Raw genomic sequence first — 23,337 nt, 5'->3', positions numbered from 1 at the left:
AGTCCCTTTAACATTTATTGTAAAGCTGGTTTGGTGGTACTGAATTCTCTTAACTTTTGCTTGTCTGAAAAGCTTTTTATTTCTCCATCAACTTTGAATAGATCCTTGCCAGGTACAGTAATCTTGGTTGTAGATTTTTCCCTTTCAGTCCTTTAAATATATCCTGCCATTCCCTTCTAGCCTGCAGAGTTTCTGCTGAAAGATCAGCTGTAAAGCGTATGGGGTTTCCCTTGTATGTTACTTGTTTTCCCTTGCTGCTTTTAATATTCTTTCTTTGTGTTTAGTCTTTGTTAGTTTGTGTCTTGGCATGTTTCTCCTTGGGTTTATCCTGTATGGGACTCTTTGTGCCTCCTGGACTTGATTGACTATTTCCTTTTCCATGTTGGGGAAGTTTTCAACTATAATCTCTTCAAAAATTTTCTCATACCGTTTCTTTTTCTGTTCTTCTTCTGGGGCCCCTATAATTCTAGTGTTGGTGTGTTTGATACTGTCCCAGAGGTCTCTGAGAGTATCCTCAGTTCTTTTCATTCTTTTTACTTTATTCTACTCTTCAGAAGTCATTTGCACTATTTTATCTTCCAGCTCACAGATTTGTTCTTTTGCTTCAGATATTATGACATTAATTTCTTCCAGAGTATTTTTAATTTCAGTAATTATGTTGTTTGTCTCTGTATGTTTATTCTTTAATTCTTCTAGGTCTTTGTTAATTGATTCTTGCATTTTCTCCAATTTGTTTTCAAGATTTTTGATCTTCTTTACTATCATTATTCTTAATTCTTTTTCAGGGAGTTTGCCTATTTCCTCATTTATTTGAACTTCTGTGTTTCTAGTTTGTTCCTTCATTTGTGTATTTATCTGCCTTTTCATTATTTTTTTTAAACTTATTGTGTTTGAGGTCTCCTTTTCCCAGCCTTCAAGGTTGAATTCTTTCTTCCTTTTGGTTTCTGCCCTCCTAAGGTTGGTCTAGCAGTTTGTGTAAGCTTCGTATAGGGTGAGATTTGTGCTGAGTTTCTGCTTGTTTGTTTTTCCTCTGAAGGGCAAGGCTGAATGAGGTGGTAGTTTTGTCTGCTGATGATTTGGTTTGTATTTTTGTTTTTGTTGTTTAGATGAGGCATCCTGTACAGGGTGCTATTGGTGGTTGGGTGATGCCCGGTCTTGTATTCATGTGGTTTCCTTTGTGTGAGTTCTCACTATTTGATATTCCCTGGGGGAAATTCTCTGGTAGTCTAGGGTCTTGGAGTCAGTGCTCCCACTCCAAAGGCTCAGGACTTGATCTCTGGTCAGGAATGAAGATTCCAGAAGTGTTTTTTTATGGCATTAAGTGAGATTGAAACAAATATCCAAAAACAAGAAACCAAAGATGAACCCCAGACAAATGACAGTTATAAAATCAGGCAAATAATAACTACAATAATGGAATATACACATATACATATCCACCCATGAGCAAAGTCAAAACAGTCCAACAAAAATAAAGTACAATAGATTGACCCGGCAAACAAAGGAAATAAAAAATTATATTTACCAGTTAAGAACAAAACTAACTAAAGTACAAAGTGGAAAACAAAACCAAAGCAAGGTACCAAGTGGTGAGTAAAGCAATGAAAACAAAACTAACAACTATATTGACAGGAAAGGAAAGAAAGAAAAGAAAGAAAGAATAACTATGCAAAGTTAAGTAGAGGTAGATGAAGATTTATATACAGTATAGATTAACTGAAAGGGGAAAAGAACAGGAGGAAAGGCAAGCAAAGGAATAAATGTAGAAAAAATATAATAGGTTTAAAATAATTAAAAGTTAAAAATATAAAAAAGAGGAAAAAACAAAAACAGAAAAACGGGGAAAAAAAGGAAAACACCACAGAACTGCAAAAGCCCAAGGAAGATGCAGAGGTTTATAACAACAATAAAAAAAAGTGACTGAATATACATATACATATACACCCATAAGCAAAATCAAAACAGTCCAACAAAAATAAAGTACAACAGATTGACCTGGCAAACAAAGGAAACCAAAAATCATATCTACCAGAACAAAACTAACTTAAGCACAAACTGGAAAACAAAACTAAAGCAAGGTGCCAATTGGGGAATAAAGCAATGAAAATAAAACTAACAAATATGTTGAGAGGAATGGAAAGAAAGAAAAGAAAGAAAGAATAGATATGCAAATTTACATAGAGGTAGACAAAGAAGATTTATATATTTTAAAGATTAACTGCAAGGGGGAAAGAACAATAGGAAAAGCAAGCAAAGGAATAAATGTAGAAAAAATAATAATATGTTTAAAAAATTAAAAAAAAAAAAAAAAAAAAAACAGAAAAGAAAAATAAAAAAGGAAAACTCCCCAGAATTGCAAAAGTCCAATATAGAGGCAGATGTTTATCACAAAAGTAAAAAATGTGACTGAGAAAAAAAAAGAAAAGCTCAAAAGCTTAGATTCCATAGTGCCATTAAAATCAACAACTACAACAGAGGGGGTAAAAAAGGGAAAAAACTCCAAAAGAATCTACAGAACAAGCCAAAACATAAGAATAATGAATGTTTCTTCTTGAGGCACTGCTGTCAGATTCCTTTTCCTCGCTGGGAGTCAGCCCACCTCACTTCCCTAGGATGCCCTCCAACACTGTGCTGATCTCTGGACCAGTTGTGGGGGCAGCTCAGATTCCAATCTGGTCCTACTCCTCTGTGTTTTGCCTCCAATGTCCACAGCTATCAGAACTAGCACGTTTTCTTTTGTGGGAGCTCTCAATGACCTTTTATATATTCCACAGACACAGAGTCTGCCTAGTTTATCATTTGGATTTAATCTGCAGCTTATACAGTTGGTGGGAAGGTTTTGGGTCTTCTTTAGTCACGCTGTCCCTGGATTTCAATTGTAGTTTTATTTTCACCTCTGCATGTGTGTTGTCCACTGGGGTTTGCTCCTGAGGCTGCCCTGGAGGACTTGGGTTTGCCCCTGTGAGGGCCAGGTGTGGAGGTGGTGCAGCTGCTTGAATTGCAGGGGTTCTGGCAGCACCAGGTACTCAGGGGAATTGGCGGCTAGGGCAGCAGGAAATATAGCACTCCAGAAAGGTATGGCAACCAGTATTGGCCAATACATGCCAGTATTCTTGCCCGGAGAATCCCTCTCCCTGACAGAGAAGCCTGGCAGCCCCCAGTCTGTAGCGTCTCAGACACTGCCAAAGCGACCCTAGGTGCATAGATGCAGGACTTTTGCTTGTGGCAGTTCTACCCCAGTGACAGTTGAACATGAAGTTGGCGCAGCTGCTTGGCTTGAGGGGACCCTGGCTGTGCCAAGTGTGGAGAGACAAAGACTGCCTCTGCTGCAGGAGTTATGACCCTATCAGAGTCTTTTTTTCAAGCCTCTTGTAGCTAGCGATCAGAAGGCTTCTTTGGCCAGTCTCTCTGTAGCTCGGCCCATTCAAGCACTTAGAGAGCTTCCTTGCCTAGGGTCCTTCTCTGTTATTCGGCATGTCAGGCACATAGAGGGGCCCTCCCGGCTGGGGTCCTACTCTGTAGTTTGGCATGTCAGGCACTTAAAGGGGCACCCTGGGTGGGGTCCTACTCTGTAGTTCAGTGCATCCGGCATTTGATGGGCCAGCCTTTCTATTGTTCAGTTGCCAATGCTGGCATGTTGGGGGAGAGAGGCTATGGTGATGGCTCCACCCGCTGTGCGTGACTCAGCAGTATCGCCTTGCTTCCATGGCCACCCGGCTTTTCCTCCACAGGCATTTCCCACCACAGTCTCCTCCCTCACATCCCCTCAATCTGTCTCTCTGTAGTCAAGAACAGCCCTCACCCTGGGATTGCTCCACAATGCCTAAACTCCAGCTCCCAGCTGCTGCACCTTCCAGGGTATCTATGTCCCTGTCCAGAGTATGTATGGCTGCGGCAAGGACTGTCTGATTCTCATCCCATTTAGGCTGCCACAGATCAGCTGTTTCACTCTCAGCCTTAAATGTTTCTCCTCTGATTCAGACAATTGCCCTGATGTGGGGATTGGACCCCTGCTTCAGGTCCCCCACCCGCCAAGGGCAGGTCCAATCCTACTAACACCTCTGTTTTCCCCCTTTCTTCGTCCTGCCGAGTTTTGCGTGGGTCTGTATGTTCTCTTCCGCTGGTCAGGTACTCCTGTCGGCTCTCAGCAGTGTTCTTCATGCACTTCTGTGTCTGAAGGTGTGTTCCTGATGTATCCAAGGAGACAGATGTACTCCATGTCCACCTACTCCTCTGCCATCTTGTTCTCCAGTTGAGCATATTTTGATGTCAGTCTCTAATTTCCTTTTTTCTGCTCCATTGACCTATGTGTTTATCCCTTTACCAATACTATTCTGCCTTGATTACTGCATTAGTTTGCTAGGGCTGCCTAACAAAGTGTGACAGACCAGGTGGCTTAAAATAGAAATTTATTTTCTCCCAGTTCTGGAGGCTTAGATCAGGGTGTTGGCAGGACTGGTTTCTCCTGAGGGCCTCTCTTCTTGGCTTGTAGATGGCCATCCTCTCCCTAAATCTTCCCCTGATCTTCCCTCTGTGTTTGTCTGTATCCTAATCTTTTCTTATAAGAATACCATTCATATTGAATTAGGGTCCAACCATAAAACCCAGCTCACCTTAATTTGAGAAGTACTGTACTGGTGGCAACATTACTATTTTACTAGATTGCTTATGAATGTTAGTGACTATTATTTCTACTGCAAGCTTTAAAAATAAACACAAAATATCTCAAGTGATTAGAAAAATTTTATTCATCATCCCAAACAGGATTATATATTACAAATTCTGATCAAAATAATATTAAAGGTATTTTCAGTAGTACCACAAACTATCTGTACCTGAAGATAAAGTGAAATAGTAAACTAAATGGAAACCCACTCCAGTATTCTTGCCTGGAAAATCCCATGGAGAGGGGAGCCTGGCAGGTTACAGTCCATGGGGTCGCAAAGTATTGGGTACGCGACTTAGTGACTAAACAAAGTATACACTGAAATTTACTCACATTTAAAATATCACTTTGTTTAGAAAAATCAATATTTTTCTGGTTATGATGTAGGACACACAAATAGCTACTTATGATTTTTATTTAACAAACACATGAACAATTCCCCATGCTCCAAATGAGTCATCATAAGTCTATAAAATCTTCTAATTTTTTTTAATGGTACTTGAGACAGTTTATATTGTTTTATAGAACAAAATATAGTACTTCTAATTCTCCTCATACTGCCTTTCAACTCCATGGTGAGAGCTGTGCATAAAAACACAGCAGCTTGGGTGGCTCATGGGTTCCAACATAATCTCTGCATTGGGTTGGGCTGGGGGATGGCAAGGAAGGCACTCTAAGATGTAAGTTCTGAGAATAAAGAAGCAGAGATTTCCCTCAAGAAAATTTATACTTGCCTCCTTTATAAACACAGGTCCCATACAAAAAGTATTGCCACTGAATTGGTCTGTCTGACTTATAAGCTATAATTAAGATTTCAGTCTGATGTGGAACAGCTTAAAATAGCATCACAGACCCTGTTGACTCTTGCCTAGTTGAAACAGAAACATAAATTTGAGGGAAGAAGGTGGAAATGATTATTATCAATTCCTCTTTAATCAAACTGATATAGTATTCATGGGCACAAAAAATTAAGTAAAGTAAGTATCCCAAATTCTCTCCCTCTCCAAATCGCTTATACCTGATTTTGGCTGGGCAGAGATTTACTAACAAGGAGGTGAGGGTTTACTTCCAGGAAAAGCTATAATATTGAGACAGAAGTTCAGGGCAGAGCAAGCATCAAATATAGGGAAGTACAGAGAGTGACCTGCTTGGGACCTAGAACTATGTAGTATACGGAATAGCATAAGGAGACTCTGGAAGACAAGCGCTTGACCAATAAAATGAAAATACCTGTTCAATTTAGAGAAGGAAGCACCATGGTAATATCTCTGAATTCATAAACCATACAATTCAATGCCTTGTTATAATGAAACATTCTTTTTTTCCCTAAGCAAATTTAGTCATGCAATCTTCTGAGTAGGCACTGTGTCCTACCCCAGTTTCTCCCATCCCATTTGAAGAATAATTAGAAAAGGATTTGGAAGTAAGAAACTGAACATTTCTTGAGTATTTACTTAATTCTAGGTCAATACTAGGTACATTTAATTTAATCCTAACTTAAAAAAATCAGAAATATCCATCATTTCACCAATTTACTCATATGGAAACTGAAGCTATGAGGTTCCCTACCATAAATCCCACATAATGAAGCTGGGACTCAAACTCCTGCCTAATTTAAAAGTTTGTGCCCTTTTGTGCTAACATGCCACTTTCCCTAAGTGACATGTTAGAGGTGACCTAGCCTGGGTCTTAGTGACAGAGGAAGAGGAGGAAGAAAGAGAAATAGCTGCTGGGACATTTCTTCAGAGAAATCCTCTTGATTCATCAAAAACTAGAATTTTTCCCAGGCTTTAAAGCTGTCACAAATTATGACTATGTGTTAGAAGGTGGGAATGTGGCACTTTCTCTGACTAGGTTTTGAGGGAGAAATGTCTCCTGAGGATTTATAACACGGAGAACAAAAGAACTGCTCAGCTTCCAGAAGGCGGAACTAGGGACTCAGAGACATTGGCAGCCTCAGCCTTGTGACAGTGGGTGAGGGTTTACTGGAGAGTGGGAATTCACTCAGGTGTGTTTCCTAGACACAGATCTGGTCCCCAGTCTATAAACCCCTGCTTTCCTATGTAATACCATGCTGTCCTATGTGCCATTTGAAGCTTTATAGCCTATAAGGCTAGAACCCATGGTTTAGGGTCACAAAGAAAAAAGAAATGAGCACAGGCTATTCTCAGTTACTTGCATCCATAAGAGAGTATCAATAAAGAGGAAGAGAAAGGAGTCTGCAGAAATTGGTACTTTGTGGACTGGTGTTAATGGTTTCCTGGAGAAGTGGAAGAGGCAAGTAGAAATGGGATACATCTTGAGCTTAAGGGAATCAGGTGCTCCTGGATATTAATAATATCATGACCAAAGGCTAATGCCTCCAAACATGAACTATTTCACCGTTTGGAGATAAGGCATGTTTTAGATAAAGGTATGAAGACAGTGTAAGCATTTTGGACAAGAAAGAAACACTTCCCTTTATCACCTCAGGCTCTTAATCTGAGCAGAAAGATATTAAGTGGGGAATGGCAAAAACATCCTGTAAACTTCTCGGTCAAGCATGTTAAGCAGGGCTAAAGATTCTGTGCTGTGGGACTTCCCTGGTGGTTCAGTGGTTATGACTTGGTGCTTCCTATGCAGGGGTTACAGATTTGATCCCTGGTTGGGGAACAAAGGTCCCACATGCTGAGTGTAAGCATTAGTCACTCAGTCATGTCTGACTCCTTGCGATCCCATGGACTGTAGCTTGCCAGGCTCCTCTGTCCATGGAATTCTCCAGGCAAAACAGTGGAGTGGGTAGCCATTCCCTTCTCCAGCGGATCTTCCTGACACAACCAAAAAGAATTTTTTAATTAAAAAAAAAAAAAAAGACGCTGTGCTGCGATCAGTGAAACAGGCATATACCGGGAGTCACAGCACTCTTGAGTTAAGAGACCCAACTGTTTCTTGCTCAGATCACTCCTTTCTATGCTTATTTATTCAGCTATAAAATAAAAGGATTAAAACAAATGTTGCAGTGAGGCTCCCTCTGCCTCTTAAAATTCAAGTGCAGGCTGATTTTCACATGAGTGTTAACGTGTTTGAGGGAATGGTGGCACACATTCTGCCATCTAGTGGTCATATTTCAGGGTTTTTCCCACTGCTCAGCTTCTCAGGATGGCTCCATTTGGAGAATGGAAATTTTATTCCTGGATCCTGATGTCAGCAGTTGCAGCAGAGGAGAGAAGGACATGAGCTCCCTGCTTAGAGAAGGAATGAGTGGCCACCTGGTTGTCAAGTGAGAGACTGTCAGTCTTGACTCTCAGGACCTCTCTGGGGACATCCATGGATGTATAACTTCTACCAAGTTAACATAAGAGGTTTTCTCCTGGTAAGCCAGGCAAACTGTACACGGAAATGGTCAGATTAGGAAAATCACTGTTGGAATACGCAGGTGAGCAAAGAAGAGTAATCTGATGAGGTGCTGATTAGTGGAGCCAAGGTCTCTGGTCACTTAGCAGAGTGCAATGGTTAAGAAGCACAGAATGAAGTATAACTGAATCTATCAGAGCAAGCCTGGCCTTCAGAGTTTAGGGAAGGGCTTTCATTCTGCCAACTTAGGGTAGGATCCAAGATCTAGAGCCTGTGAAACCAGAAGGCAGTCAAAAGGTATTTGAGCAGCCAGTTGTGTACAGGGAAATAGATATGGAACCTCTATCAATGTGGACAAGATAGTTTAGATTCTGAGCCCTTCAGGGACAGATAAAAAGAAATAACCTAAACAGAGAGTGGGTAAGACCTTCCTACCCTGGCAAACAGTGGGAAACCCAACCTGAAATGGGTAGAAATGTGTAGTGTATGCACTTCTAGACGTTAAGTTTGCGCTTCTCACTAACGTTTCTCACTAAACAGATTTTGCCCAGGAACACTAATAATACCTGTTAAAATTTTTCGATCATGAAAAAGAGAAGTTAAGGTTCAGCTATTTAGAATTTGGGTATAATTTCTATGGTCTGATTCTCTAGCAGAGAGAAAGTTGATTACAATGACCTGTCATCTGGGGACAAGTTTACTGGTAACCCTAAAAACTTAATTATGTTATTTATGAGTAGACCCAGTGACAATGCACTGAAAGTTCATCCTAAGAGAGGAAGATCACTGGTTATTATGTATCAAAAAAAGTTTTTGTTATTTTTTAATTTGGAGTGGTGTGGTCATAGGTTGTAGCTTTCCCCAACTTTGCTTTAGGAAAACTTTCAGCCCATTCTCTCTTCTGGTTTCCATCTATGATATTACTATTATTCTTTAGTTGTAGAGGAAAATCTGCCAGTTTGGTCCAGAAAGTAGCCCTAAGCAGCCTAGATAAAATGTAAGATGGCTTCCTATTCTGGACAAAGAAAAAACAGCATGCTTCTGGTGCCTGATATCCCTTTACCTGTCACTGAGAATACGCAATCAAAGTGACTCATGAAGAGACGGGGAGACACAGCCATCCCAGCCCACTCAGAGATGTATCTCCAAGGGAGAAAGGAAACCAGGGGTTTCAGAGTGGGCGGTACATGATAAAGTAGGGATGTCTCAGTTCTTGCCCTCGCCCGCAATATTCAATAGATAGGATAAATGGGAATGGATACGAACTTTACAAACACGAGGATCTCAGGTGGGCAAGCTGCCAGGTTTGCCACTTGTGTGCATTCTGGAGTCCTGCTGCAGTGTTGGAAGAGGAGGGGAACAGGCAGGCTTACATACCATGGAAATTGGTTCACAGGCCATAAGTGAAAGATATGGAACTGTAATTGATGAATAAATATAGTGAGGAGTACATTTAGAAAAAGTAGAGGCATTTCTATTAATATTTTAGGGTTAATATTTAAATTGGGATTTATAAGGATTATAAATTCAGAAAACATTAAGTGACCATGAATCACTCATATTTTACCTACTGATTGAGAATGAAATAAGGAAGATAAGTTTTATGAAATCACAGCCCTTCAGAAATCATGTCTGGTAGCATAGTCTCACTTGAATGATTTGTCAAACGAGTACTATCAGGTCAATGAAAATATTCTCACAATGGCCGGAAATTGAAGCATCACACACACATAAGCTTTCTTTTCACTTCAAATTTGAAAATAGAAGGTGTATGGAAATTTACATATCTTTGACAAGACTAGAAATAAACTGTCATTTTCTTATATGATGCCCTGAGCTCTAAATCAATTCCACACCAGGTTGTTTGTAAAAGGTATTGCCTCACATCTTTTCTTGACATCACCTGAAATCTGACCACTTGATTATTAACTCAGCCTCCACAACCTTAAAAGTAGCCCTAACATACAGGCTTAAAGGAGTTATTCCTTTTTACTGGTGTATACCCTTCCTTAGTTGCACCTGGTAAGCCCACCTTCCAGTACAAACATTGAACTTTCTGAAAGCACTTATAGAACATATCATATTCTATAAAAGGAACATTCTTCAAAGGGTGAGGGGGTTTCCCTCAAAGGAACTGGGTTGCTTACCAAAGGGAGGGGGGAAAGAGGCAGACATCTGTCTCACTCATTTCTGCCTCTCCACTGTAACCTAGTATTGCACTTGGCACATGGAGACTCTAATAAATGTCAGATGAGAGAATTATATCAGATGGCTCAGGAGTTAGGACTCTCTGTATCTTCAAACTTCTCATATTTCTTTGGTTCCTACTTATGTTTGACATGTATCTTTTTGAACAGTCATCTCCCTTTTGTGCAGGAGAGGAATTCTATTAATACCATTTCGACCTACTATCTCAGTACAACTGGATAACTTCATCCCACTCAGAAATAGGCCAGACTCCATTGGGCCACACGTTGGGGGGAGAACGCTTCCAGTCCCATGTCTTTATAGGAATCTTCCAGGTCTTACCATAGTTGGCTTCAATGTATTCGACAGTTTCACAGGGCACACGAAACTTTGTGTCTACAAACTCAGTCCAGCACAGTGTAAACTTGGGAAACAGGTATCTGTGGCAAAACAGGCAATGTGGAGAGGAGTTAGGCTCCAACAGTGGAAGTTTAGCTAAGGAACCCACAGCTAGTGTACCCTGAGCCGAAGGACAGTCCTCTTCCACTAAATAGCTTTGGGGAACAGATACAGGGGACATTTTGTTGTTAACTGTCCAGCATCTCCTTTCTTTTCTAATGTTAACTGTATCCCAATTTCACTCCCCTAGTCCCAGTCCAGAGAAGGCAATGGCAATTCACTCCAGTACTCTCGCCTGGAAAATCCCATGGACAGAGGAGCCTGGTAGGTTGCAGTCCACAGGGTCGCTAAGAGTCGGACATGACTAAGCGACTTCACTTTCGCTTTTCACTGTCATGCATTGGAGAAGGAAATGGCAACCCACTCCAGTGTCCTTGCCTGGAGAATCCCAGGGGCGGCGGAGCCTGGTGGGCTGCCGTCTATGGGGTCGCACAGAGTCGGACACAACTGAAGTGACTTAGCAGCGGCAGCAGCAGTCCCAGTCCATATGGTCCAAAAGCGGCTGACTCCCTCCTAGGCTCCAGAGATGGGTAAAAAAGACTCAGACCTAGCCAGTAGATTATAATCACTAGGTCAGGGAAGGGAATTTATACAAATTAGGCAAATGGAAGCCAGTCTTGGAATTTCTGTTGGAACTACCGGGGGAAGAAGCCTTCTTGTGCAGAGGTCTCTAAGCTGTGGGATGGAAACTGAGAACTGCTGGTGGCCATCTTTGCTGTTAGCAGGGAGCGCCTGTCTGGACTGCTGCTGCCGCTAAGTCTCTTCAGTCGTGTCCGACTCTGTGCGGCCCCAGAGACGGCACCCACCAGGTTCCCCCGTCCCTGGGATTCTCCAGGCAAAAACACTGGAGTGGGTCGCCATTTCCTTCTCCAATGCATGAAAGTGAAGAGTGAAGTCGCTCAGTCATGTCCAACCCTTAGATCCCATGGACTGCAGCCCACCAGGCGCCTCTGTCCATGGGATTTTCCAGGCAAGAGTATTGGAGTGGGGTCTGAGACTGCAGTTAAAGCAAAAAGTTGCCAAAAGATGGAGGCAAATGATAAGAGTCTGGAAAACCCTGGGGAAGTGTTTGGGTTTGGCCGTGACAATTCCTTAAATACATAAATATATAAATATTCTTTTTTAATACATTTCTAGTATTTGAAATTCGTATACATCGAGGGAGGCATGTATAGCAAGTAAGAGAGGAAACAAAGCCTTCCTAGCTAGCCAGAGAACCTAACTCAATCCTGGCGATATATGACATTTTCCAACAACAGCATCACAAATACTTGTGTCTTTGTGACAGGTCAAGTTAATTTCTCTGTCCTGGGTTTCACTGTGAAGCTTTATCTAGTTTTTGATAATGATAGATAGCTAAAGAAGAAATTTCCAGGTTCAGTCAGAGTATTTCTTAAATTCTTTTTCTAACTTGTACAGTAGTGAGAATTTCATACTACAATATGTGAACATGGTAAGACCCAATATATATTGACTTTTAAGCAAAGCTTCACCCCACCGACCCTCCTCAGATGCAGGAATAGAGATCCTAATGTTTGGATGTTCTGTATTTCAACAATAATTCTCTGGAAAAAAAAAAAAACAGTTATACAAACCACCTTCTTCCTGCTCTGCCTTTTATCACCTGCCCTTTTAAATTTCTATTCTAAGTCTCAAACTTTTTTCTTTTTTATTTTTAATAGGTTGCACATCATTAAATCTCTATCAAATTCAAACTGCTACTAAAACAACCTAAAGAACACTAAAATAAGCAGCATCCGTGTAAGGTGAATCTTCTCTTCCTTCACAGCATGGACTTTTCAGGAAAAAAGAAGGCATGACTCTAACATGCTCTCCCAGGCTTCTTCCTTGCTTCCATTCCTCACAAGCACCCACCCTCCCCCGCCTCCTTTTTTTCCTTTCTTTCTTTCATCTCAAATGCAAACGAGTCTCTCTAAGCTAGCCCAAGGAATATGTTATAATGAATTTAACTCAACTCATAGTAGAATTATTTCAATTAGTAAGTTTTGTTACTAAAACACACTTCTTAAAGGTATTTTGGATCAGTAAAAAGTTCTATATTACAAAGGGAACTATCAGGTTTGTTAGATTTACGTTTATATAGTTTATATTATAGACTGACGTTGCTTTCTGAGAAATATTTCTGTGTTGCTGCTTTTTGAGAAATATTTCTTTCCTTCACAACATGGTAAGAACCTTTAGTAATAAGATTTGAAGTAGCACAGCAGAGATGAAAGAAATTTAAAATATCAGAGGATTAAATAAAAAAGCAACAGAGAAAAAACAGATTCAAAGTGTAATCATATTAAAGAAAAAGGGATCTAAGGGGGATGTTCTTCAAGGAAAGGTCAGTTCTCATATATTTTGCTTCTCAATATCATGTTTTACTACCGGATGAACTTAAAGCCACAGATGAGAATGACAGGCTGAGCAATTCTAAAGAAAGCAACAAGTCCCTTCTACCCAGCCAATAGGTGCAGGCAGTTAACAGACAATCCCAGCTGGCTTCTATGAAAAGAAGGCCACAGCAAATTTCAGTGCTGAGGAAGAAACAGGATACAGCACAGTTCCACCATCTGCTGGTCCCAATTTTACTCTGCACACTCATATTCATGGAATTGCTTCTTTTGCCATGAGATATAACCATCCATCATCAGCCTCTACCGTCCCCAATCGGATGCTGGTCAGCAGAATGTCCACCTGTCCATCTTACCAACTTGACACACTGAAGCTGAAATGAGGCAGAAATCATGGTCTATCAGGTAAAATAGGCCAGGAAACTTCTCTCTCAAATTATATCCTCTACAGTTTTAGGAAAGAGGTACAAGAATGAAAAGAATGAAGAAATGTCCCATTTAGATCCCTGGCATGCTGCAGTCCATGGGGTCGCAAAGAGTCGGACATGACTGAGTGACTGAACTGAAAAGAATGAAAAACCAGGATGACAGGGTGGGTGAGAATGCTACAAATTTTATAAACGCTTTCATGAAATAAAATGTTCAAAGCTTTCACTGAACAATGAAAGATTTACAAACAAAAACAAAACATTTAAAATATATAAAGAATCTTAAAATTACTCAAAGACAATTTAACTCAAATGTTAATTTTTGTTCCTAAATGGAAATATCCCTAAAACTGTGGTTTTCTTTTCGCCAGATAATTTTTAAGCCTTTCAGCAAAAAGAAAACTCCAGCTTCCTAGGAAAAGAGGGAAGGTAAACAAACCGTAAAAACTGACTGTAAAATGGGATTGTGGAGAGGAAGCTGTAGGGGTGGGGTGGTAAGTGACTCAGAACAGCACACTCTGTCCAGGTTACCAGCGAATAATAACCAAGACTATAATATAGTCAATGTTATTTTAGCTTTTTAAGCCCAGATTAAGTTCTCCTAAGCAGTTTTTACTTTAAAGCCCAGAGATAGGATCCAAAATGTGAACAGATTTAATTCGGACTAAGCAAGCCCCAATCAGAATGTAAGTTCAAGGGATCTTATCACACACAAAAAATCCATTTATTTTCTATTTCATACTGCTTTTACTTCATTTTAGTTTTGCAAAAAACAGTAGTTAGAATTTAGTTAGAATAGATCATTTTTTCCCTCATAGACATCTTTAAAATCTATAAAACTACTTACTGGTGGCTGGATAAACTAATTTCATCAATTGTACAACCTATAAACGTAATAGCTAAGTGACAAACACTGTTTTTACTGTTGTTAGTTAGCTAGGCTAAGTGCGAAAGAGAGACATTGTCTATTACAACTGAATCTGATTTTTTTAAACTTAAGTTTGCATTAAACTCTAGAGTTAAAATAGCAAAGCCATTTTTTAAAACAAGAATTTCTTGCAAAACAACACTAGTTTATTCTCATTACCAATTCTGTCTCCACTTTTAACTCTTAATGTCTTTTTCTTGTGTAACTGCAGTGCCTAAGCCCTCCAGCATACTGCTTAATAAAAGCACATATTTCTTACGTTTTACTTCTGATTTTAAAAGAAGGGTTTCTAGGTTTAGAAGCCCTTCTCTTAAAAAAAAAAAAAAAAAAAAAAACTAGAGCCTGTTATATAAAGTGAAGTCAGTCAGAAAGAAACAAATATTGTGTATTAACGCGTATATATAGAATCTAGAAAAATCGTACTGAAGAACCTATTTGGAGGAAAGGAATGGAGACACAGATGCAGGGAACAGACTTGCGGACACAACGGGGGAAGGAGAGGGTGGGATGAATGGAGGAAGTAGCCAATGGCATATATACACTATCATGTAAAATAGATAGCTGGTGAGAAGTTGCGATGTAACACAGGGAGCCCAGTCTGGCACTCTATGATGACCTCGAGGGGTGGGGTGACGGGAGCGGGGAGGCTCAAGAGGGAGGGGATATATGTATAATTATGGCTGATTCACACTGTTGTATGACAGAAACCAATACAGTATTGTAAAGCAATTTCCCTTCAATTAAAAAATAAATTTAATGAAAAATTAATTAATGATTAAGAAAAGAGACAAACACTTCTGAAGTTTTACCATTAAATAAGATTGCTCACTTTAGGTCTTTGGTATATTCCCTTTACCAAATTTAAAGAAATTTCAGATCCCTTTTACACCAAGTTTACTAAAAGGTCTTTTATTATTGTTAATTATGAAATATATCAAATGTTTTTAATGTCATCTATTGAAATAATCATGTACTTTTTTATTCCTTTAATCTTCAAGTGTTGAGAATTACACTAATACACACACACTACAAAATTCTATTCTTTTGCATTTCATTTATGATATTTCCCTCTGTGTTCACTAAGACAGTCATTTCCCTTAAAATTTTGCTATTAGTCAAAATGAATGCATTAAAGTAAGTTTTTTTTCCCCCAAAATAAGTTATTTAATATAGGGGATAATCTATACTATGAAGGCACTGTAAAAGTTTCCTATAGATTTTCTAAGTCTTTGGTAGGGAAAAGAAAAGAAAAGGATTTTAAATTAGCAATTCAATTTCATTAATGAGTCTAAGTTATTTAGATCTTCTTGAGTTGATATTGATATTATTTCCAGGAAATTCTATCATTTTTCACATTTTCCTTAATTATTCCACTTGAGTACATAGTAGTCCACAGATTTGCTTTTCAGTCAGTGTAACAAAGTTGAGAGCCTAAATTCTAAAGCCAGACATCCAGGGTTTGAGTACTGAATATTGTCTTTAACTTTACGTTTTATAATTTAAGAACTAGATTTTTGATTTGTTGGTCTTTGATGCTGTTTTTTTATTTCATTAATTTCTTCTCTAGATTTCCTTTCTTCACTTTCCTTGGGCTGACACTGTGCTATTCTTTTAATTTCTTCAGTTGGTAACTTTATTTTTTAAAATCTATTCTTTCATACTTACTGTTTTCAAGCCTACAAGTTGATCTCTGTCCTTTTAACTGCATTCTACAAGTTTTGATATGTAGTACATTAATCAACTTGTGTAAATGCTCCATTTATAGTGGATAAGAAACTGTATTCACCATTTGCTGGATGAAGACTTTCATATAGCAATACATCAAATAGATCAAGCTTGTTGATTTTGTCCATATCTTCAATATTTTTGGGCTTCCCTGGTGGCTCAGATGGTAAAGAATCTGCCTGCAATGTAGGAGACCTGGGTTCGATCCCTGGGTTGGAGAGATCCCCTGGAGAAGGGAACAGCTACCCACTCCAGTATTCTGGCCTGGAGAATCCTATGGACAGAGCAGCCTGGCCGGCTATAGTCCATGGGGTCACAAAGAGTCAGACACGACTTTCACTTCAATATTTTTACTGACTTTTTTTTTTGCTTGAATGAGCAGTTTTTAAATAAAAGTATTACCAAAATCTCCCACCATAATTGTGGACATGTCAAATATTCACTGTACTTTCATCAGTTTTCAATTTATATATTTCAAAGCTATATTTTCAGTCATCACAGTTACAGTCATGAATATAATTTCTTCTTGGTGGACTATTCCTTTGTAAAATTATGCAGAGGGCCTTTTAATCCTTTAACATCGTTTAACATTCCCTTCAATAAAATTCTACTTTGTCTGATACTAAGATTACAGAACAATTTTCCTTGGTTAATAATATTGGGGTGTATCTTTTCCATCCCCGTAATTTTCAAGCTTCCTGTGTGGTTCTGCTTTACTTTTGCTTTTTCCAAGCATTTTATAGCTAAATGCTGTTTTCTATCTTATTTGATGATCTTTATCTTTCTATAGGTTAGTTTAATCTGTGAGATTTACTGTAATAAATTATGTAGTTGGACATATTTTGAACTCTATAGCTAGATTGTCCGATTTTATGCACTGGTTTCACCAATTACCAGTTGTGTGACCTTGGCCAATCTCTTTGTGCTTTAACCTCATTTATAAAATGAAGGTACTAGCAGTACCTCAGAGAGATATTAGCACAGAATGAATATATAAATGTAAAGTGCACAGAATAGTACCCAATACACATATAACAATGCTGACTATTTTATGCTTATTTTTACATGTTTTTAGTTTACTATACTTTTTCTTTGTCCCACCTTTCCTACTTTCATTTGAATTGGTAAAGGTTTATAAATAATCTTTTGTTCTGCTTGTCTGGAAGTTTTAAATGATACTTCTATCCAGTAGTAATTAATGTATATAATATTTGCTGTTTATTTTTCAACAAATGTAACATTACAAAATTTTCTAATAAAGATTAAATTATGCAGAATCTTTATCCTCTTCCTTAACATGGGACTTAGTATACTTATTCCTTGGAAATGTAACAAATCTCCTCCTCAGCTTATTTTTAACATACTTCTTTTTTTTTTTGTAAACCAGACAAGAGCTAACAAATTTACTGACATGTTTGATTCATTTCTGTGGCCATTATATATCAACTCTTCCTTCTGGATCCTTTAATAGAGTTTTAATGTAGATCTGTGAAAAATAAACTTTCTTAGTCCTTGTACATAAGCAAATGCCTTTATCTTGACCTCCCTCTTGGGTACTAGTTTTAAGTGTACATAGCATTCTTACTTGAGAGTTATTTCTCCTCAACTTTTGGAAGATGTTACTCCATTATCTTCTGTGCTCTATTGCTGCTGAGGTATATCTGCTTTTCCTCTATGAGCAATCTATTGTCTCTGGTAACCTGTAAAATTTTCTGATTTGGGTATTATTGTTTCTTTAAGAAGCATCCAAATGTAGATTTATTATTTATCCTGCTTCAGTTCAGTTCAGCTCAGTTCAGTAGCTAAGTCGTGTCTGACTCTTTGCAACCCCATGAACCGCAGCACGCCAGGCCTCCCTGTCCATCACCAACTCCCAGAGTTTACCCAAACTCATGTCCATTGAGTCGGTAATACCATTCAACCATCTCATCCTCTGTCGTCCTCTTCTCCACCTGCCTTCAATCTTTCTCAGCATCAGGGTCTTTTCAAATGAGTCAGCTCTTCACATCAGGTGGCCAAGGTATTGCAGTTTCAGCTCAACATCAGTCCTTTCAATGAACACCCAGGGCTGATCTCCCTTAGGATGGACTGGTTGGATCTCTGTGCAGTCCAAGGGACTCTTAAGAGTCTTTTCCAACACCACAGTTCAAAAGCATCAATTCTTCAGCACTCAGCTTTCTTTATAGTCCAACTCTCACATCCATACATGACTACTGGAAAAACTATAGCCTTGACTAGATGGACAAAGTTGGCAAAGTTTAATGTCTCTGCTTTTTAATATGCTGTCTAGGTTGGTTATAACTTTCCTTCCAAGGAGTAAGTATCTTTTAATTTCACGGCTGCAATCACCATCTGGAGTGATTTTGGAGCCCCCAAAAATAAAGTCAGCCACTGTTTCCACTGTTTCCCCCTCTATTTGCTATGAAGTGATGGGACTGGGTGCCATGATCTTTGTTTTCTGAATGTAGAGCTTTAAGCCAACTTTTTCACTCTCCTCTTTCACTTTCATCAAGAGGCTCTTTAGTTCTTCTTCACTTTCTATTATAAGGGTGAAGTCATCTGCATATCTGAGGTTATTGATATTTCTCCCAGCAATCTTGATTGCAGTTTGTCCTTGATCCAGCCCAGTGTTTCTCATGATGTACTCTGAATATAAGTTAAACAAGGGCAATAATATACAGCCTTAATGTACTCCTTTTCCTATTTGGAACCAGTCTGTTGTTCCATGTCCAGCTGTAACTATTTGTTCCTGACCTGCATAGAGACTTCTCAAGAGGCAGGTCAGGTGGTCTGGTATTCTCATCTCTTTCAGAATTTTCCACAGTTTATTGTGATCCACACAGTCAAAGCCTTTGGCATAGTCAATAAAGCAGAAATAGGTATTTTTCTGAAACTCTCTTGCTTTTTCGATGATCCAAAGGATGTTGGCAATTTGATCTCTGGTTCCTCTGCCTTTTCTAAAACCAGCTTGAACATCTGGAAGTTCACGGTTCACGTACTGCTGAAGCCTGGCTTGGGGAATTTTGAGCATTACTTTGCTAGCGTGTGAGATGAGTGCAATTGCGCGGTAGTTTGAGCATTCTTTGGGATTAGAATGAAAACTGACCTTTTCCAGTCCCGTGGCCACTGCTGAGTTTTCCAAATTTGCTGGCATATTGAGTGCAGCAATTTCACAGTATCATCTTTTAGGATTTGAAATAGCTTAACTGGAATTCCATCACCTCCACTAGCTTTGTTCGTATTGATCCTTCCTAAGGCCCTCTTGACTTCACATTCCAGGATGTTTGGCTCTAGGTGAGTGATCACACCATGGTGATTATCTAGGTTGTGAAGATCTTTTTTGTACAGTTCTTCTGTGTATTCTTGCCCCATCTTAATATTTTCTGCCTCTGTTAGGTCCATACCAATTCTGTCCTTTATTGAGCCCATCTTTGCATGAAATGTTCCCTTTGGTATCTCTAATTTTCTTGAAGAGATCTCTAGTCTTTGCCATTCTATTATTTTCCTCTATTTCTTTGTACTGATCACTGAGGAAGGCTTTCTTATCTCTCCTTGCCTTTCTTTGGAACTCTACATTCAATTGGGTATAGCTTTCCTTTTCCCCTTTGCTTTTAACTTCTCTTCTTTTCACAGCTATTTGTAAGGCCTCCTCAGACAGCCATTTTGCTTTTTTGCATTTCTTTTTCTTGGGGATGGTCTTGCTCCCTGTCTCCTGTACAATGTCACAAACCTCTGTCCATAGTTCATCAGGCACTCTGTCTATCAGATCTAGTCCCTTAAATCTATTTGTCACACCTCTTTAATAAGTGGTGCTGGGAAAACTGGTCAACCACTTGTAAAAGAATGAAACTAGAACACTTTCTAACACCATACACAAAAATAAACTCAAAATGGATTAAAGATCTAAATGTAAGATCAGAAACTATAAAACACCTAGAGGAGAACATAGGCAAAAGACTCTCCGATATAAATCTCAGCAGGATCCTCTATGACCCATCTCCCAGAATACTGGAAATAAAAGCAAAAATAAACAAATGGGACCTAATGAAAATTAAAAGCTTTTGCACAACAAAGGAGACTATAAGCAAGGTGAAAAGACAGCCTTCAGAATGGAAGAAAATAATAGCAAATGAAGAAACAAAGGATTAATCTTAAAAATATACAAGGAACTCCTGTAGCTCAATTCCAGAAAATTAAATGACCCAATCAAAAATGGGTCAAAGATCTAAACAGACATTTCTCCAAAGAAGACATACAGATAGCTAACAAACACATGAAAAGATAGATGCTCAACATCACTCATTATCAGAGAAACGCAAATCAAAACCTCAATGAGGTACCATTAGACGCCAGTCAGGATGGCTGCTATCCAAAAGTCTATAAGCAATAAATGCTGGAGAGGGTGTGGAGAAAAGGGAACCCTCTTACACTGCTGGTGGGAATGCAAACTAGTACAGCCACTATGGAGAACAGTGTGGAGATTTCTTAAAAAACTGGAAATAGAACTGCCATATGACCCAGCAATTCCACTCCTGGGCATACACACTGAGGAAACCAGATCTGAAAGAGACATGTGTACCCCAAAGTTCATCGCAGCACTGTTTATAATAGCCAGGACATGGAAGCAACCTAGATGCCCATCAGCAGACGAATGGATAAGGAAGCTATGGTACATATACACTATGGAATATTACTCAGCCATTAAAAAGAATTCATTTGAATCAGTTCTAATGAGATGGATGAAACTGGAGCCCATCATACAGAGTGAAGTAAGCCAGAAAGATAAAGACCAATACAGCATACTAATGCATATATATGGAATTTAGAAAGATGGTAACAATAACCCTATATGCAAAACAGAAAAAGAGACACAGATATACAGAATAGACTTTTGGATTCTGTGGGAGAAGGTGAGGGTGGGATGTTACAAGTGTACTATCAAGGGTGAAACAGATCACCAGCCCAGGTTGGATGCATGAGACAAGTGCTCAGGGCTGGTGCACTGGGAAGACCCAGAGGGATGGGATGGAGAGGGAGGCAGGAGGGGGGATTGGGATGGGGAACACATGTAAATCTGTGGCTGATTCATGTCAATGTATGGCAAAAATCACTACAATATTGTAAAGTAATTAGCCTCCAACTAATAAAAATATATGGGAAAAAATATATAAATAAATAAATAAATTCAAACAAACAAACAAAAATCTATTTGTCACTTCCACTGTATAGTCATAAGGGATTTTATTTAGGTCATACCTGAATGGTCTAGTGCTTTTCCCCACTTCAATTTATCCTGATTATCTGTCTTTAATTTAGAAATTCTCTTTAAATACTGCTTTTTCATTATTTACTCCATTCTCCTGTGCCTCAGCTATGTGTTTTAGATATATCCGTCTGTAATATTTAGAGCAAAGGGAATATGATAAAGTGAGAATTTCTCTGCTACATTAATCATGCTTTAGCATCGATTCTGCCCATAGTTTTCTAAGCATTTCTAAGAATTAACTCTTGAAAACCAAAGTTACAGCATGCTGACTAGTATTTTTTGAACCATCTCTTCCACTAAACTCCTCACAATCCCTCCACAGATAATACAGAAGCAAAAGACATAATAGAGACATGGCTAACAAACTTTTCAGTGACTAGGCTAGAATAAAGTCTTTCTGAGGTTTTTATTGACCCCATACACTAATCCTGTTCCAAACTTCTAACATATAATGACTATATATAGAGCATATACATATTTTATAAGATAAAATTCTACTCATTGAATCTTGTGTTTTCCACTGACTTCCACTGTGAACAGAGTGATTCCATCTATTCTACAGGCAAACTCTCCTATGCAATCTCCATAGGACAGAACTAAACTAGAGAACTAGAAGAAATTTATATCACCAATTGAGTAGACAAATTAAATCTTGTATCATTTAACACCTGAAGGCACCTGCATAACAACCATATCAAAAACTATTCATTTAAAGCATACACAAAACTTTTCTTTGAGGTCACAGGACAAAGCCTCTGGACATTTTTATTTCTGCTGCATTACTTTCAAAAACTCTATCTTTAGCTCAACAACAAGTAATAAGACTCCAGCTGTGCTTGCTTTGTCTCAGACAACCTGTATAGTATTCCTTTTTGGATATAATAGATAATAAAAAAAGGAGATTAAGTTATGATTTCCAATTTCATACTAAACATATAAAAGGTTTCTTTTATTTTGATCTCAGATTATCCAATTTATCCAAGCAGATGCAAAAGGCTCCAAGTTTATCATTGCAATTAGGTCTGCCCTGATCAAATTCATGGCTTCTGGTCCCAGATATCCTCTTGTTTCAACCTGTGATCTTGGGCTCTTTTCTCTTAGCATCAATTTTCTAAGTCATACATTTTTTGTTTTTCTTTTTCAATCGTTTAAATCAGTTTTTCAAGGTGCAATTTACACATAATGAAAAGCACCCACTTCAAGCTTTGACAGATATATATACCTGGGTTACCACTAAAATAATCAAGATATAAAACATTTCTACCACCCTGCTTCCCTAAAGCTCTCTGTGCTTCTTTGGCAGGCATACAGTCAATCCACCCTGGCCCCTGGTGACCAATGATCTTTTTACAGTTTTGACTGCTTTTGCCTACTTTTTGCCTGCTTTACAATTTCAAATAAATGCAGGTACATAGTACATATTCTGCCTATCTGACTTCTTCCACTTAACATAAGGTTTTGGAGATTCATCCATGTTACTGCATGTATTAGTAGTTGGTTCCTCTCTGTTGCTAAGCAGAATTCCATTATTTGAACATATCATAACTTGTTTATTTGGTCACCAAAAGATGGGCATCTGGGTTGTTTTCATTTTTTGGCTACCATAAATAAAACTGCTATGAACACTTTAAAATTTTAATGAAAATATATTTTCATTTCTTTCAGAATATAACATCATAGAGTCTCTTATATATTCAAACAACAAAATATGTCTTAAAAACAAAGTCTATTTCACGTAAGTAAAGAGCTGACTATTTATTCACTACAAGGTGATCTTCTCTTCAAAAATATCAAATAAAGAACTGCCACTTCTATATAATGTATAAGAATACAATTACCGTATAACGTGTGTTCAGTGTTCCCCCTTGATGGTTTAGAGGTTAATTAAGGAGGACTAAATATAGTCTAAATGTTGTAAAATATGAAGGTATAAACAGAGTAGAAAATAGGACATCATTTTTAGAAAAGCTAATGTTTTAAATGCACTC

The 23,337-nt window shown here is 38.5% G+C and overlaps 1 protein-coding gene across 6 annotated transcripts in view; it reads right to left on the bottom strand.

The window, feature by feature from the left end:
• The window catches only part of FKTN (fukutin), a 184,537-nt gene that overhangs the window by 117,416 nt on the left and 43,784 nt on the right, over window positions 1-23,337 (bottom strand). For 4 of the 6 annotated variants that reach the window (XM_065947477.1, XM_065947478.1, XM_065947480.1 and 1 more), the window contains exon 10: window positions 10,529-10,626. In XM_065947477.1, coding sequence (XP_065803549.1) covers window positions 10,529-10,626 — 98 coding nt within the window. Of the gene's footprint in view, window positions 1-4,725; window positions 9,418-10,496; window positions 10,627-21,339; window positions 21,478-23,337 lie in introns of those variants that run through there. The other 2 variants (XM_065947479.1, XR_010664635.1) reach the window with 2 other exon arrangements.

This window comes from Muntiacus reevesi, chromosome 10, assembly GCF_963930625.1.
Source record: "Muntiacus reevesi chromosome 10, mMunRee1.1, whole genome shotgun sequence".
Classification (NCBI taxonomy): domain Eukaryota; kingdom Metazoa; phylum Chordata; class Mammalia; order Artiodactyla; family Cervidae; genus Muntiacus; species Muntiacus reevesi.
This window is presented reverse-complemented; position numbering and strand designations above follow the sequence as displayed.